Below are 15271 nucleotides of genomic sequence, written 5' to 3' on the forward strand. Positions count from 1 at the left end.
AGAATCACGAACGGTTTTGTGTAAGAAAATCTACCCTCAGAAAGATGCACCCCCCCAGGAACCTGAATGGTGGTTTTAAATGAGCTTTGCTTTAAGAACGCACCAAAAGGCTGCAGTGAGGTGGGAACCCCCCAGGGCACCTTAGCATCACCTGAGAAACGTTTTAAAAACAGCTGTGCCCGGGCCCTCCTCTGACCCAGTAATTCCAGGGAAGAGGCGGATTCCGACATGTGCCGCCAACCTGGGGGCTGCGAGCCACATGTGGCTCTTTTCAATTCACATTCATTCAAATGAGATAAAATGAAGGAGTCAGCCTTCCGGGCACACAGGCCCCATTTCCAGCGGTCACCAGCCACCTGTGGCTCGTGGCCACCACCTTGGACAATGCAGATGACGGACTATGTCCACCGTTCCAGAAAGTTCTGTTTGGCCGTGCTGCCCTGGAGGATTGCCAAGTCCTGCTTCTGATGTTGGAGGCTGACACGGGCAGGTCAGTCTTGTATGAATTGGGGGTGGTTTTCTAAGTTCCTCGGTGGGCTGATGGGCACGGTGCGTGCGTGCATGCGTACATGTGTGCGTGTGCGTGCCTATATGGGGGTCGGACCCATTATGGTTCCTGATTTTCTTCTGCTCGGTGCAACCCTACGGAGTCAGGAAACTTCTGGAAGTGTGTCCTGGGAATGTCAGGTGGGAGAGAGAGACACCCAGAGGCCCTGCTGAGACTGGGCTGGCGTCCGGGCCACCCTCCCTGGGGTGGAGAACACCATAGACAGGTGCAGGTTAGAGACATGGCTCGTGTTGGGCCCCCGTGTCGAGAGGACAGACGAGCAGCCCCTTGCCGGGAAAGCCTTTATTCCCATCGAGCTGACCCTTTCGCCCCCAGCAGTTAGCCCTCCTCTGGGACATTGAGTTTCTCCTTCACGCCACAGGCCACCACTGCGAAAAAGAACTCCGGGAAGAAGGTGCGGATGTAGACGGCGGCCTTGGGGATGGGGTTGGCCATGAAGACCTCTTGTTTCTTCCGTCTCACGGTGCGCATCACCTCCTCGGCCACGTCCACAGGGTGCACGCCATAGGTCAGCTTCCTGAAAAAGACTGAACGGCCCGCAGGAGGGGCGGGGGTCAGAGGCTCTGGGCGCTAGAGAGGGAGGGGGGGCCGGGCCTGGAGCTGTGGGCTCCTGGCCAGCTCGGCCCTCCAGCGGCCATGAGGCCCTGAGGGACACTCTTCACCCCCAGGGCCTCAGCTTTTTCATCCGTAAAGTGGGCATGCAGTTCCCTGCCCTATTCACTTCGCAGGGTGGTTGTGGGCCTTTGCAGGGAGGAGAAAGAGCCGAAGGAAGAAGGTGCCTGATAAATTAAGGAGCCGCTGTTTATAGCTGTTGGGAAGCCGAGCTTGTCAAGAGCCTCTTGGAACCTTCAGTCTTCCCAATGCCCAGACAAGGCCGGTACCACCATCATTCCTCACTTTCTAAAAGGGAAACTGAGGCACGGAGATCAAGAGAATTGTCCATGTTGAACACTGAGTGTAGGACAGAGGCAAGGTCCGAGCGTAGGCAGTCCCGTGCCAGACTCCAGCTTCGACTCTGTGCGGCCTTCCAGGGAAAGGGGACGAGTCGGAAGGTCTTGAAGACCAAATCTGGCTATTCCACATGGGAAACTGAGGCCCAGAGACAGGCAGTCACCCGGCCAAGGTCACAGAGCCTGTGAGTGACGGAGCCGAGCCAGACCTTGGTCAGCTAGTTGCAGGTTAGGATTCTCTCTCCCTGGTGCCTCGGGACTGAAGTTTAGGGGCCCCCCTCCTTGCTGGTAGCCAGGTGCAGGGCCCCCCCAATCCCCCAGTCTCGGGCTTCAGGAACACGCCCGCAGGCCCAGTGACACCAGGCTGGCCCCTCCCAGGCCCTGTACCTCCAGCCCCCCTCGGAAAGCTCACATTTCCAGAGGGAGGCCTCCCAGTTTCCTTGGCCTGGATCAATGCGGTAGGACCGGATGAAAGTGGGGCTCACGGTGCTGACGACAACATCGTATTCCTCCACTTCGGCTCGGAGGCAGTCGAAGAAGCCTAGGGCGGCGTGCTTGGAGGCAGCGTCTGGAAGAGAAACCAGCCAGGGGTGGGGGCAGGGCGGGGGTGGCGGCCCAGCTCCCCGGCAGGAGCGCTGGCCACAGAGGCATGCACGCACGTTCCCACATCTCAGCTGGAAGAGGGCTCCCACATCACCCAGCCCTGCCCCTCTCCCCACAGATGAGGACAGAGAGCCCTCGGGTGGGGGACGGTGGACAGAGACAGAGCTGGGTGGGATAGGATCCCACTTAGCCACCTGTGCACTGCGGGACCTCGGGCAAGTCGCTTTCCCCGTCTGAGGCTGTGTTCTCCTCTCTAAAATGGGGAGAATATCCCCCTTGGCAAGTGGGGGTGAAGATGAAAGGAGAAAATGTGTCCACGACGCCTGGCCCAGGCATGAGTTCCCATTCCTTCCCTGTAAGGCCGGTACCAGCTGTGGGCCCCAGAGAGCCCGGAGCAGGTCTCCCCTCCCACTTCCCGGCCCTTTTCCTCCGAGGTCCTGTCCTTCTAAGCTACTCAACGAATTCACTCCAAATGGATGAGGCCGTGGGTTGGGTAAACAAGAGCCTTTCCAGGAATTTCAACAAGAGTAGAGGGGACATTCCTTAAAGCCTTGGGGGGTTAGAGGAACATCTGGGAAATGGCGAATGTCAGCTTCCCATTTCGGGGGTGTCAGTTGGAGGCTGAATGAGGCTGGGGGTGGGGGTACCGTGGTCTCTGCCACCACACTTACACCTGCCGGGAGACCCAGCCCCCTCCGAGGCAGCCCTAGTGAGGAGCAGGTTGCATGCTCCCCAGATAGCCCTTGCAAACGATTGTTCCCTCACCGTGCAGGGGTAAGAATGCAGATGCCCAGGGCCCAGAAGACAAGGACATTGACAAGACAGCTTCTCGGAGCTGCTGGGAGGATCCAGCAAGGCGGGATCATCCCACCATGCGTGGCCAGGGGAACCCCTTGGATGAGTGGTCACTCGGTTTTCAGCAGGGCCCCAAGTAAAAATGCATGCAGAGGGCAACAGGGGCAGTGAGGGAGAGACGGGAAGGTGAGCCTCGTGGTGTCAGATCTTCTATTGCTCGGGAAGCTGCTAAGCCTGGTTTTTACTGAAATCTTTGTATTTAAATAACAAAATACCAAACAATTCCGCACCTCATTGCAATGCCTGGGCTTTCGCCCACGGCACGGGCTCTCCGACACCAGCTGGGTGTCCTACCATGTCATTCTGGCGCAGTCTGCCCGGAGATAAACTCAGAGCCCCAAGGTTAAGGGCTCGGCCGCAGGACTGCCCCTGTCCCCTCTCAGTTCGGGCCGATCACAAGTCCCCCGCGTCCTCTGTGCTTCTGACTGAGCCGCTGGAGATGGGAGGTTGATCCATCAGTCCGCTAGAGCAGCTCACAGAACTCGGAGGAAGGTTTTACTTAGTGGATCCTCAGTTTCTTATAAAAGGACAGAACTCAGGAACAGCCAGATGGAAGACATGCAGGGATGGGGGGAGATGAGGCGTGGGGAAGGGGTTCAGAGCTCCCATGTCTTTCTTCTCCAGGCACTTCCCTCTCCCCGAATCTCCACGTGTTCAACCTGGAAGCTCTCCGAAGCCTGTCCTTTTGGGATTTTATGGAGGCCTCGTTATGGGCACGATTGATTAAATCCTGGGCCTTGGGGGACAGAACTCAGTCTCCAGCCCCTCTCAGCGCCTCAGAGGTTGGGGTGGGACTGGAACGTCCCACTCCCTAATTACATGGTTGGCTCCCAGGGCAAGCAGCCCCCAACCTTAGGTGACATCCAAAACCGCCTCACTAACATAACAATAGACTCTTTGATCGCTCTTATCACTTAGGAAATTGAAGGGTTTTAAGAGCTCTGTGCCAGAAATGGGACAAAGACCAACTATGTATTTCTTATAAACCATGTATGACAATACTAAATAGGTAATTAAAAAGAAGTTGCGAGCAGGGGCGCCTGGGTGGCTCAGTCGGTTAAGAATCTGACTCTTGGTTTTGGCTCAGGTCATGGACTTGGGGTCGTGGGATCGAGCCCCGAGTTGGGCTCCATGCTCAGTAGGGAATCTGCTTGGGATTCTCTCTCTCCCTCTGCCCCTCTCCCAACCCCACTCACACTCGCGCTCTCTCTCTCTCTCTAAAAAAAAAGAAAAGAAATATATAAGGTATGCAGCCTGCCCTCCCACAAACCAGCTCATGGGAGGAGGGAAGGTCCCCCAGCTGGGTCCCAGGAGCATCTATGGAGAAGTCTCTCTCCTCTCCAGACTTTTTAAAGGACTCCTGCCTCTGGGATTTCTCTCCACCTCTCCTGTGATCTTGTGTCTTTCATTCTCCCCCTCTCCTTCCTCCAAAGTTTCCATCCCTCTGCCATTGTGTGATGTGCGCCCATCTCCTCTTTCTGGATTGTAATCTTTCCTGTCCTTCAAGGGCATCTTTCCGGGTGAAGGGCATTTGCGCCAGTGCTGTGCGCCCATTCCGGGAGGCACGGATGGTGCTGTGTTCAGCCAGGGCCGGCCCCGACCTCCTGTGGGGACATGAGCTTCTGGGGGAGAGGGACCCATGGTCACCTGCATGCCAGGTGCTCAGAAATGGGAACTGAAGGGATGAAAGAAAAACCAATAGGACCGTTTCATCTCCGGATGCCCCCTCCCTTGTAACCACATGCCTAGTGCTAGACACGACATCCCTTGTCTTATAAGACAGACAACCTAGGACGAAATGTCTCTGTCGTAGCAACTTACAAGCTGTGCGGAATGGGATTCCGAGCTTCCCTTGGATGTTGTTCACTAACACGATCTGGCCTGTCCTCCGGGAGATCATGTCGGGAAGCAGGGCTGGAAGGCACGGGACAATGAGTCACATTACAGGAGGGAGACCGAGGCAGGCAGCTGCAGGCAGACCCCTCCTCCAGGCCCCCCTCCTTGCACAGGGCCCCTCTATCTCCCTGCTGATTGGATTACAGCAGGACACAGGTAGGCAGGTGCATGGCATCACGGACCCCATGTTTCCTAAGAGTGGGCAGGGCTCAGCTGGTCATTTCTGGGTGGTTTTCTGTGACCCACCCACGTGCAGAGCTCAGTGGTGAGAAAGGTCACAGGTCATCCCATTTCAATCCCCGCAACGCTACTGTGTCTTGAATACCTCTCCTGCAGGTGCGAATCTTTTAACAAAGAGAGGAAGAGGCCTCCGCCCTGCGCCTTGGGAGAACCTGCTGCTTCGTTCTGTTTTCCGAGTTATTCTATTTATTGAGAGGGAAAAGGGCTTCTAATTTATGGCGATTTGATAAAGATACCCCCTGAAAGTTGAACTCATTTGAAAACGTGGAAATTTAGACAATGAGATGAATCACAGTGCTGGTGGAATGGGGACACGGCAAAAAAATCAAAAGACGACTTTCAGAATGGCATTGACATCGAGCCCCGATGTGTTACAGATGGGTAAACTGAGGCCCAGAGCTAGTGACTGGACTCAGGTCTCTTAGCAAGTTAGAGGTCCAACCAGGAATAGGAGCCAGCCCCGGCCTTCCCCCTCCACTCCCTGCATCCCTCACTTTGATGCCAGTGAACCTGGAATTCTCAGAAGCTGCCCCACACCTGTCACCCACTGCCTGGCCTGCACGGTGTGTCCACGGGGACCGGACTGGAGGAAACCATTGACCTCTGGGGCATCCTTTCAGAAGCTCCGGAAAGCCATCTTTCTGCTTCAGATAACTTTCCCTTCCTCTCTCCGGTGCCCCGAACCCCATTATTATGGAGATTGTGGCCATAGAGAAAGCAACTCTAAGATCAAACCTCTTGAATCCCATGTTCCTTTTTTTTTTAAAACATAGTCTTTTTTTTTTTTAAGATTTTATTTATTTATTTATTTGACAGAGACAGCCAGCGAGAGAGGGAACACAAGCAGTGGGAGTGGGAGAGGAAGAAGCAGGCTCCTAGCAGAGGAGCCTGATGTGGGGCTCGATCCCAGAACGCCGGGATCACACCCTGAGCCGAAGGCAGACGCTTAAAGACTGCGCCACCCAGGTGCCCCTGAACCCCATGTTCTCAACTCAGAAGTTCTCCATGCATATATCCTCTCTGTTGGGGTTCTGCTTTGATAGACTTTGGGGTGGGGGGTGTTTCAACTCTTGGTTCTATTCTATCATTTCCAGCCCCAACCCCCAGGCTCCAGAGCTGCGTTTGACCTTGGCCATGAGTTATCTCTGCAGGAGAGCTGCCATGCTACCCTTGAAAGGGATCTGCCCTCCCTGTTTCTGCATAGGGATGGACACTATGCTGGGTCTCTTGTAGTTTGGGGATAAACCCCTTTCTTCTTTATTTCTGAGGACAGAATCTCTACCTTTGACCAACTGACATGGGTAGGAACAGATCCAGGGTAAGGGCGATATATCAAAATATATATGAAACATGAAGACAATGGTCCAGAGATGTGGGATGGGATTAGGGGGCGGTGTAAGCCATAGACGTAAGTGAGAAGAGGGGATAAAGAACAGGGCTTGGGTGGGGAGCGCGGTTTCCCAGAGAGGGAGGCTGGAATATACTAGTGGGATACTTTCACAATCCCTTTCCTTTTTTCAACACTTCTAGCCAGAATGCTGAAAGCTTTTGCCAAATAAGTCGGAATTTTTCTGAGAGGGCTGGAGACTCCATCCAGAATTGGAGGACTGTCTGACTGTGTAACAGAGCTCTCTCTAGCAGCCGGTGGCCCAGAAACCTACGGGAAGGTCAAACTCACGAGACCTTTGGTCAGGGTGATGGGCCCGAAGTAATTGGCATCCATGATCTTCTTGTCAAGGTCCAGAGAGATCTTATGGGCAGGCCCCTTGATCTTCATGCTGGCATTGTTGATGAGGATATCCACACAACCATAACAGTCTAGAACCTCTTTAGCCACGTCCGGGACACAGCTGATGTCCGAGAGGTCCAAGAGGACCAGCTTTGGGGTGAACGTCTGCTGAGGGAACAAGAGAGTCAAGGCATGTGTACGAAGACCTCCCTCTCGCAGACCCTGGGGGCCTTCGAGCAGAGAACCTCCCCCTCCGAAAGTCAGGGCTTGTGGAATGACTACAAAATAAAAACGAAGACGAAAAAGCAGAAATGGCTCTGGGAAGAAGGAAGCTGATGGAGAATCCATTCATGGGTACCATAGCTATAACACCAGTAATCCAAACATGCAAAAAAGCGGTGGTAAGTCTGAGCTGTTGGCCAAAGGGGCCAGAACTGATAAATTCAAATGGATATCACCCTTTACAGAGGAAGCAGAGCGTGGGTTCCAATGGAGATGCCATGGCAATATGATGAGCTCCTTTTGGCAAATGGCTTTCCAAACCGGCTTAGGAGCCAAAGGAGAACCCATCACTGAGCTCTGTAGCCGCATTTTGTTTTTGACCCAAATCGTATACTCCGTGCAACATTTCTGGAGCACCATGTATGTGCCAGGCATTGTGTTCAGCCCTAGACACTCAATTACCATTGAGACTCTCATGGTCTACAGCGGGGAACAGGTTGGAAAATTGATGAGACCATGTGATAAACGTAATCCCAGCGTTTGACAAATATTAGTCCTGATAAGAGGGTTCCCTGGTCACATTTGTTGGGGAAACACGGACTATTATATGTCCTTCTTGGGGATACACAATGCACATTAGCATATCAAAGGCTCTGAAAAGTCCTGCAGTAAAGGAACCCACCAGATAAGTTTGGCTTTATTTGGTATTTCCCACGCAATTGACCTCAGAACCTCGTTTTAACTCAATACCTGATAACATCCCCCAAAACATAACTTGAATGCTGTGTTGTCCCTTTTGTTCTATCTCCTCAAATACCGGACTCTGGTGTGAATTATTTTTGGCTGTTTCCAAAACGCAATTCAACATCAAGGCCAAATCGAACCAAACCAAACCAAACCGTGAAGACAGCTCTGAAGGCAATTCTCTAAACGTTGCTCCAGAAACACTTTGAAACCTGCAGCCTCCCAGAAAGTGCTCACCTCCCAGCGGCTTTGTGGAAAGTGACTTCACTTCCCCGACTTCTTGGTAGGAAATCTCATCTGAGGTATTATTTTATTTTAAAGGTTTTATTTTAGGTCACCTCTACACCCAACGTGGGGCTCGAACTCACGACCCCCAGATCAAGAGTCGCACGCTCCACTGACTGAGTCAGCCAGGAGCTCCTGATATGTTATTTTTAAAAATCAGTTGTAAGCATTTATAAGCATGCCCATACCTGTGCCTTGCTAAAGCTTCTGGATCCTCTTTGACTCTGACTTAAATACAATAGGGGGTGGGGACAGCGTGTTCCCAGAGAGCAAATTCTTGGCATGGGGAATTCTTACGCCTGGCAGACATGCCTGGGTCAAGATTAGTGAGAGCGCTGCCTCCCATCGCCCCAAAGCAAGCACCAAATGTCACCCACCTGGTCCATGAGCTGCTAACGGAGCGATCAGTGAAGACTAAGGGTACCCGGGAGCTCCCCAAGCTGCCAGAAGGCCTTACCTTGCTGGGGTCAGCCACGCTGATGAGGGCGTCATACAGGATCTCCAGCCTCTCCCAGTTCTTGCCACATAGCACCAGCCTTGCCCCACCAGCATGGAACACCCGAGCGCACTCTATGGGGGACGAAGGAAAGAGGGCAGGGCGCACTGTGTGGTTGGAGCGACGGAGGATGAGCCTCTGTCGTAGGAATTCAAGATTTCGAAGAATCCCAAAGTCCTAATGCCATGAGTCACTTCATTCAACCTCCTCCCAGGGCTAGAACTTTTTTTTGTCATTTCCAGCCTCCGCATGGTTACCTCCCGCGCAGGGGAGCTCAGAGTGGAGACAGCCGGCCCTTCCTTCCTGGGAAGGTTCGGATTATTAGGATATTATTAGGATATTATTCTACCTTAAGCTGGACAGAAGGATGGCCCTGTCCACCCAGCCCTCCAGGATCAAAGCCCTCCATATATCTTAATCTAAAGATACTAGAAAGAGCCATTGTGGGTTTTTTTCAGACTTAATGCCACCAGTTTCCTGCACATTTTCTCTGTGGATAGATATGCCAGCCAGGATTCTTTTTATTTAAAAAATAAACCTGGCTTGTGTTCTAGTTAATTTTATTCTGAACAAATTCCTGACTCCCCCAACACAGGTCTTTCTCAGTTGGGCCAGGGCTGGTAGACACAAAGTATTCTTGGGGGCGCCTGGCTGGTTCGGTCAGCAGAGCCTGCAACTTTTGATCTCAGGGTTGTGAGTTCCAGCCCCACGCTGGGCATGGAGATGACTTAAAAACATAGACACACAGTATTCTTGTGTACCAATAATAGTGATATTTAAGAAGGATAAAAGCTAATGTATTTTGAGTGTTTATTTTTTCCAGGGACTCTTCAAAGACAGTTACATAGATTAGCTGATTTAATTCCCTTGGGAACCACATGAAGTGGTGTCTTGGGTGGGGGTCCCAGAAGCAGATTCAGAGAAAGGGACTCAGGCGATCGCGATTTGAGGGCATGGATGGTCAGAGAAAATCCATCAGGGAGTGAGGTCTCTACAGATAAAGTCTAGCCTCGGTTGGATCTAAGGAAGGCTCTGGAGTGTACCAAATGCAGAGGGGTCCCACTTGGAGGCAAGAGGACCAGCCTTTTATAGGCTTGGGTCTAGGAACGGTGTGCTGTCTCCCTCCGGGGCTGGGGGCAGAGGGTGTGTAACTCCCCGGGGAGGCAATGAAAATTGGCAGACGGCAAGTCTGTGAGCCGTGCAGCCAACACTCAGAGCACCTGGGGAACAGATAAACTGGCCTCACACAGGGACCTGGGAAGGGCACCACCGACACCTACCGGGAGCTCAGTACCTGTGACCGCCTCATTTTTTTTTTTTTAAGATTTTATTTATTTATTTTAGAGAGCAAGAGAGAGAATGAGCAGGGGGAGGGGTGGAGGGAGAGAGAATCTCAAGCAGACTCCCTGCTGAGCACAGAGCCAGGCGCAGAGCTCGATCTCATGACCCTAAGATCAAGGCCCCTGAGTCGAATCAACAGTCTGTCGCTTAACTGACTGAGCCACCCAGGGGCCCCGAGGAAACCCATTTTAAATACATATGTCAGAAAAGGGCAAATTTATTTGATCTGCAAAGGACTGTTCTAAATCAATAAGAAGCCACATGAAGACCCTAATGAAGAAATTGGCTAGCGAGACTTGGAAACAATTCTTAAGAGAAGCACAAAGAGATAATTAAGGCGCAAAAGGTGGCAGTTCAGTGCCGAGAATGAAGACATACAGTTTAAAACAGGACACTAATTTTAACCTATCAGATAATCAGAAACAAAATTGGAGAGAGTCACACATTCCCTGTTGGCAGCAGTGGAAATTGCCACAATCTTTTGGAAGAAAAATTGGACGGAATCCTTAAAATTAAATATAGACTTGGACCGGGTTATTTCATTTATGGGCCTTTATTCTAAGGCGATAATTAAGAATGTCTGCATGGACATAGTTACGATGTTGTTTATCTCGGTACTATTGTAACAGTATAGAGTTGGAAATGGTTGTAAATGTCCAATATCTCAGATGGTTGGTAAATGATGGTATTTATCGAATATTTTGAAGGCTTTAAAACTAACGTGGCAGAAACTGATGTTTCCCTGCCATGCACTTGACTCTCTGTGCGTGTAATTGGATGTTAAATTGCACACAGGCATGTGTAACGGGATTTTAAATGGAAAGTTTGACCAGAGCACCAAGATCAAACAGATATAAAATTCTGACGTTAGTTGCCAACCCAAGATGCACATTGTCTTTCTTTCTTCTTTTTTTAAGATTTTATTTATTTATTTGTCAGAGAGAGCACAAGCAGGGGGAGGGGCAGAAGGAGAGGGAGAAACAGACCTCCCCCCTTCCCCCAGTAAGGAGCTGGATGTGAACTCAATCCCACGATCCCAGGACCCTGAGATCATGACCTGAACTGAAGGCAGACGCTTAACCAACTGAGCCCCCCAGGCCTCCACCAAGATGCACATTTTCAAAGGAAATCACTGAAAGGCTGTTTCATGGAGTTCAATACCCCTTACTCTCAAAATAGGATGCAAATTGGACAAGGAAGAGGAGAGAGTTAGTGGACTTTGAAAGAGGATTTGCGGAGAGGACTGCGATGTGAGTTTTTGCCCTTTATCTCTGTCCCAGGTAACAGGGAGCCCTTAGGACTATCTGAACAGCATCCTGTGAGTTCCCTGCAATGGGGAGCCAGGGGGTGGGGTCTGAGTCCCACCTACAAAATCTAATGAGAGGAGGGGGGCCATCAGGTATGCTCAGAGCAGAGGAGGGGAGGACCAGGCTGCCCCCTGGAATCGGTCTGCACCCCAAAGACCCCGTCCCATAAGCACGGTGGATCAGACGTAAGCCCTGCGTTGCTTGGGAGCTGTTTTGAGTTCTGCCCGAGGTTCCCTTAGCAAGGCAGTGGTATTCGCTAACTAGAACCAACCACAAAGGCGTAGCTGTCTTTGTAGGTGCTGACCAGCGGGAACTCAGGGTCCCAGGGAGAGGCAGAGGGGACCACGGAGCTGGCCAAAACCAGAGGAGTCCGGATTTCAAGGGCAACTAGATAAATAGGGTGGGACCTTGCTCCTGATAATGTTAAAATCTCCGCCCCTGGGCGGGGCTTGTGCGCAATTAACATAACGTGGGTTGTGTGTTCAGCCTGATTTTACAATACGCAGGCGCCAAGATCCCTCCTCTGCGCGCGCTGACACTACCACGTGTTTGCACTCCCTGGGCTGGTCGATGAGCGCTCCCTGTGCTTTTTGCTCTGGGAGCCAATGCTTTGGGAGCTACCCCCCGTGATCTCCTTGCTTGCGTCAAGAAACAAACTCTCTTTTCCTGGTATCAACCCTGGTCGGGTCTTATTAAAACAGAGGGCCCCGGAGAAGCGCCTGCCCTAACACCAGGGGCCGGGCGAGGGTTGGGCAGCTGGAGCACGCAAGCCTTGCAGAAAGGACGGGCGGATATTCCCAGGGAGGGCCTCCGAAGGACCCACAAAAGTGGCCACAGAGAAAGAGCCAGACTCGGCTTTAAACAGGTGCCGGGCCACGGAGCTTGAAGCCCCATGACAGTGGCAGCCAGAGAAGGATTCCTCCTGCTCGCCTTCTGTCCTCTTCCTGCCCCTCCAGCCCCAGAGGGGTCAGAAAGAGCAGCGAGCTGGCTGGCCACTTGCCCTGGGTGAGTGGGTGGAGGGGGCGTTCACTTCAATGAAAATCCCCACGTTTTCTCATGTATTGGACTAGGCATCCCCATTTCTGAATCGATGGCTGGATGGTATGTTCGGGGACCTATCATGCCCAAAGGGTTTTGTATAATCAAGTAGTGATCTGAAAAGTCATGAGACTATCAGGTTGTGTTTAAAAATCAAGACACAGAGGAAGGGGTTTCTCTGCTGCATGAATCTGAGGGTGGGGTGGGCTGTCCGGCTACTCCCCACAGCCCCCCAACTCCTGCGAGCCCAGAATACCGTGCCTATCAGACCCTAACTCTGCAGGTTACACCTATAAGCATCATAAAGGAGACTGGATGGAGTCTTCCCGAGTGGTCGGGGTTCTAGGTGTGTTTTCTGTTCTTTGTACCTGAAAATCCTTTTTTATTATATTGGATTTTACAACAGAATTCACCCAAGGAAGCTTCATCCGGAGGCAGAAAGCCCGGCCTTCCATTCTTTCTGCTGTAACCCTGAGTAGCAGCCCTGCAGGGTGTGGGGTGCGGGAGACTGGAGCCCGGTGCTCTGACCGCTGCTGGGGGACAGCAAGCCTGACGGCGCCGTCCCAAATATGTCATTTCTGCTAAGGCACGCCCTGGTCGACTCATGTGCCCTTGAGTTTGCTTCTTGATCAGGCCAGCTCGTGACCACAGCTCAGTTTATCCTGTGTCGGGAAGGAGGTTGGCACCACACTTTTTCTTTTCCGTGCAGCAAACATAAGCTAAGCCCTTTTCCTTGCCTCCCTGGGGCCACCTTCTGATTTCGGGGAGATGACAAGGCGAAAGGACGGCCGGGGGCCATCGTAAGAGGCCGCTGATTGAGAGCCAAGCAGGTCAGTTTCAGAAACACTTCAAGTTCAACCGCAGTGGTTAAGTATTTTCGAGAGTCCCTCTTGCTGCAGACACAGTGGGTACAAAGTGACCTGATTCCTGACGTGGCTGAGCTGTGTGGGCTTGGGGCAAGGGTCTGATGTCCTGATCTTTGGCTGATTTCCCTGGGAAACCTCTTGGCGCTGGCTCCCTTGCAACTATCCAGTGCTACCTGCCGGGTTCATGCAGGTTCCAGGGGATGGGGGAGGGGTGTGCAGGGGGGCCTGTGGCATCGGCGCTGTGCCCCTCACTTTTTTTCTTGCCTCGGACCTCAGGAACAGAGCTGCATCAACCTGTAATTGCTGTGATCAGCTGCGTGTTCTGACGAGGCGTTTAAGGCCACACACACCCAACATCTCAAGTTACTTCTAAATATTTGGACTTACTTTTTTTCTGCTTTGCGTTTCTTTCCGGGGTGGGTCTGCAAGGCACACTAGTCACGACACAGACTAGACCGCATTCCTTTGCAGATGGCATGTTGCCCCTGGGGTGTATTTCCCGGGTACGGTACGTCCCCAGAACCGAATGAGACTTCAAAAAATAAATTAAAGAGGCTACTAAAACAAATACATGTCTCCCAGCAGTAGACAGAACAGCACTACCCAGTAACACAGAAAATCAGGAGCGTACGGGACTGAACAGCCTTCTCAACCAGCAGGATCTGATCGACACTTTGTGGGACACTCGACCCAAAGACGGTAGGATGCACACCCTTTCCCGGGCACCCGTGGATCGTTCACCGAGACCGGCTATATCCTGGGCCGTAAAACACACCTCCACAAATTCAAAAGAATTGAAATCGTAGAGAGTATGTCCTCTGATCGTATTGGAATCTGGCCAGAAATCAACAAAACTAATATACAGCCACATGAGCACCTTTCCCTCATAAGATGGTTGATTTTAAAGGCATTTATTCAATAAACTNAAAATCCTTTTTTATTATATTGGATTTTACAACAGAATTCACCCAAGGAAGCTTCATCCGGAGGCAGAAAGCCCGGCCTTCCATTCTTTCTGCTGTAACCCTGAGTAGCAGCCCTGCAGGGTGTGGGGTGCGGGAGACTGGAGCCCGGTGCTCTGACCGCTGCTGGGGGACAGCAAGCCTGACGGCGCCGTCCCAAATATGTCATTTCTGCTAAGGCACGCCCTGGTCGACTCATGTGCCCTTGAGTTTGCTTCTTGATCAGGCCAGCTCGTGACCACAGCTCAGTTTATCCTGTGTCGGGAAGGAAGGTTGGCACCACACTTTTTCTTTTCCGTGCAGCAAACATAAGCTAAGCCCTTTTCCTTGCCTCCCTGGGGCCACCTTCTGATTTCGGGGAGATGACAAGGCGAAAGGACGGCTGGGGGCCATCCTAAGAGGCCGCTGATTGAGAGGCAAGCAGGTCAGTTTCAGAAACGCTTCAAGTTCAACCNCAAGCAGGTCAGTTTCAGAAACGCTTCAAGTTCAACCGCAGTGGTTAAGTATTTTCGAGAGTCCCTCTTGCTGCAGACACAGTGGGTACAAAGTGACCTGATTCCTGACGTGGCTGAGCTGTGTGGGCTTGGGGCAAGGGTCTGATGTCCTGATCTTTGGCTGATTTCCCTGGGAAACCTCTTGGCGCTGGCTCCCTTGCAACTATCCAGTGCTACCTGCCGGGTTCATGCAGGTTCCAGGGGATGGGGGAGGGGTGTGCAGGGGGGTCTGTGGCATCGGCGCCGTGCCCCTCACTTTTTCTCTTGCCTCGGACCTCAGGAACAGAGCTGCATCAACCTGTAATTGCTGTGGTCAGCTGCGTGTTCTGACGAGGCGTTTAAGGCCACACACACCCAACATCTCAAGTTACTTCTAAATATTTGGACTTACTTTTTTTCTGCTTTGCGTTTCTTTCCGGGGTGGGTCTGCAAGGCACACTAGTCACGACACAGACTAGACCGCATTCCTTTGCAGATGGCATGTTGCCCCTGGGGTGTATTTCCCGGGTACGGTACGTCCCCAGAACCGAATGAGACTTCAAAAAATAAATTAAAGAGGCTACTAAAACAAATACATGTCTCCCAGCAGTAGACAGAACAGCACTACCCAGTAACACAGAAAATCAGGAGCGTACGGGACTGAACAGCCTTCTCAACCAGCAGGATCTGATCGAC

At 52.0% G+C, this 15271-nt stretch overlaps 1 protein-coding gene across 2 annotated transcripts in view; it reads right to left on the reverse strand.

Moving 5' to 3' along the window:
* Positions 1 to 843: 843 nt before the first annotated feature.
* Positions 844 to 15271, reverse strand: part of DHRS7C (dehydrogenase/reductase 7C) — a 15778-nt gene continuing 1350 nt past the window's right edge. Inside the window, exons 3-7 of one of the 2 annotated variants that reach the window (XM_034647221.1) lie at positions 8550 to 8662; positions 6796 to 7006; positions 4798 to 4890; positions 1931 to 2086; positions 844 to 1095 (exon numbers count right to left, since the gene is read on the reverse strand). In XM_034647221.1, coding sequence (XP_034503112.1) covers positions 887 to 1095; positions 1931 to 2086; positions 4798 to 4890; positions 6796 to 7006; positions 8550 to 8662 — 782 coding nt within the window. In that variant the 3' untranslated portion in view covers positions 844 to 886. Of the gene's footprint in view, positions 1096 to 1930; positions 2087 to 4797; positions 4891 to 6795; positions 7010 to 8549; positions 8663 to 15271 lie in introns of both variants that reach the window. The other variant, XM_019793224.2, reaches the window with a different exon arrangement.

The sequence above is a fragment of the Ailuropoda melanoleuca genome, chromosome 17 (genome assembly GCF_002007445.2).
Source record: "Ailuropoda melanoleuca isolate Jingjing chromosome 17, ASM200744v2, whole genome shotgun sequence".
Lineage (NCBI taxonomy): Eukaryota > Metazoa > Chordata > Mammalia > Carnivora > Ursidae > Ailuropoda > Ailuropoda melanoleuca.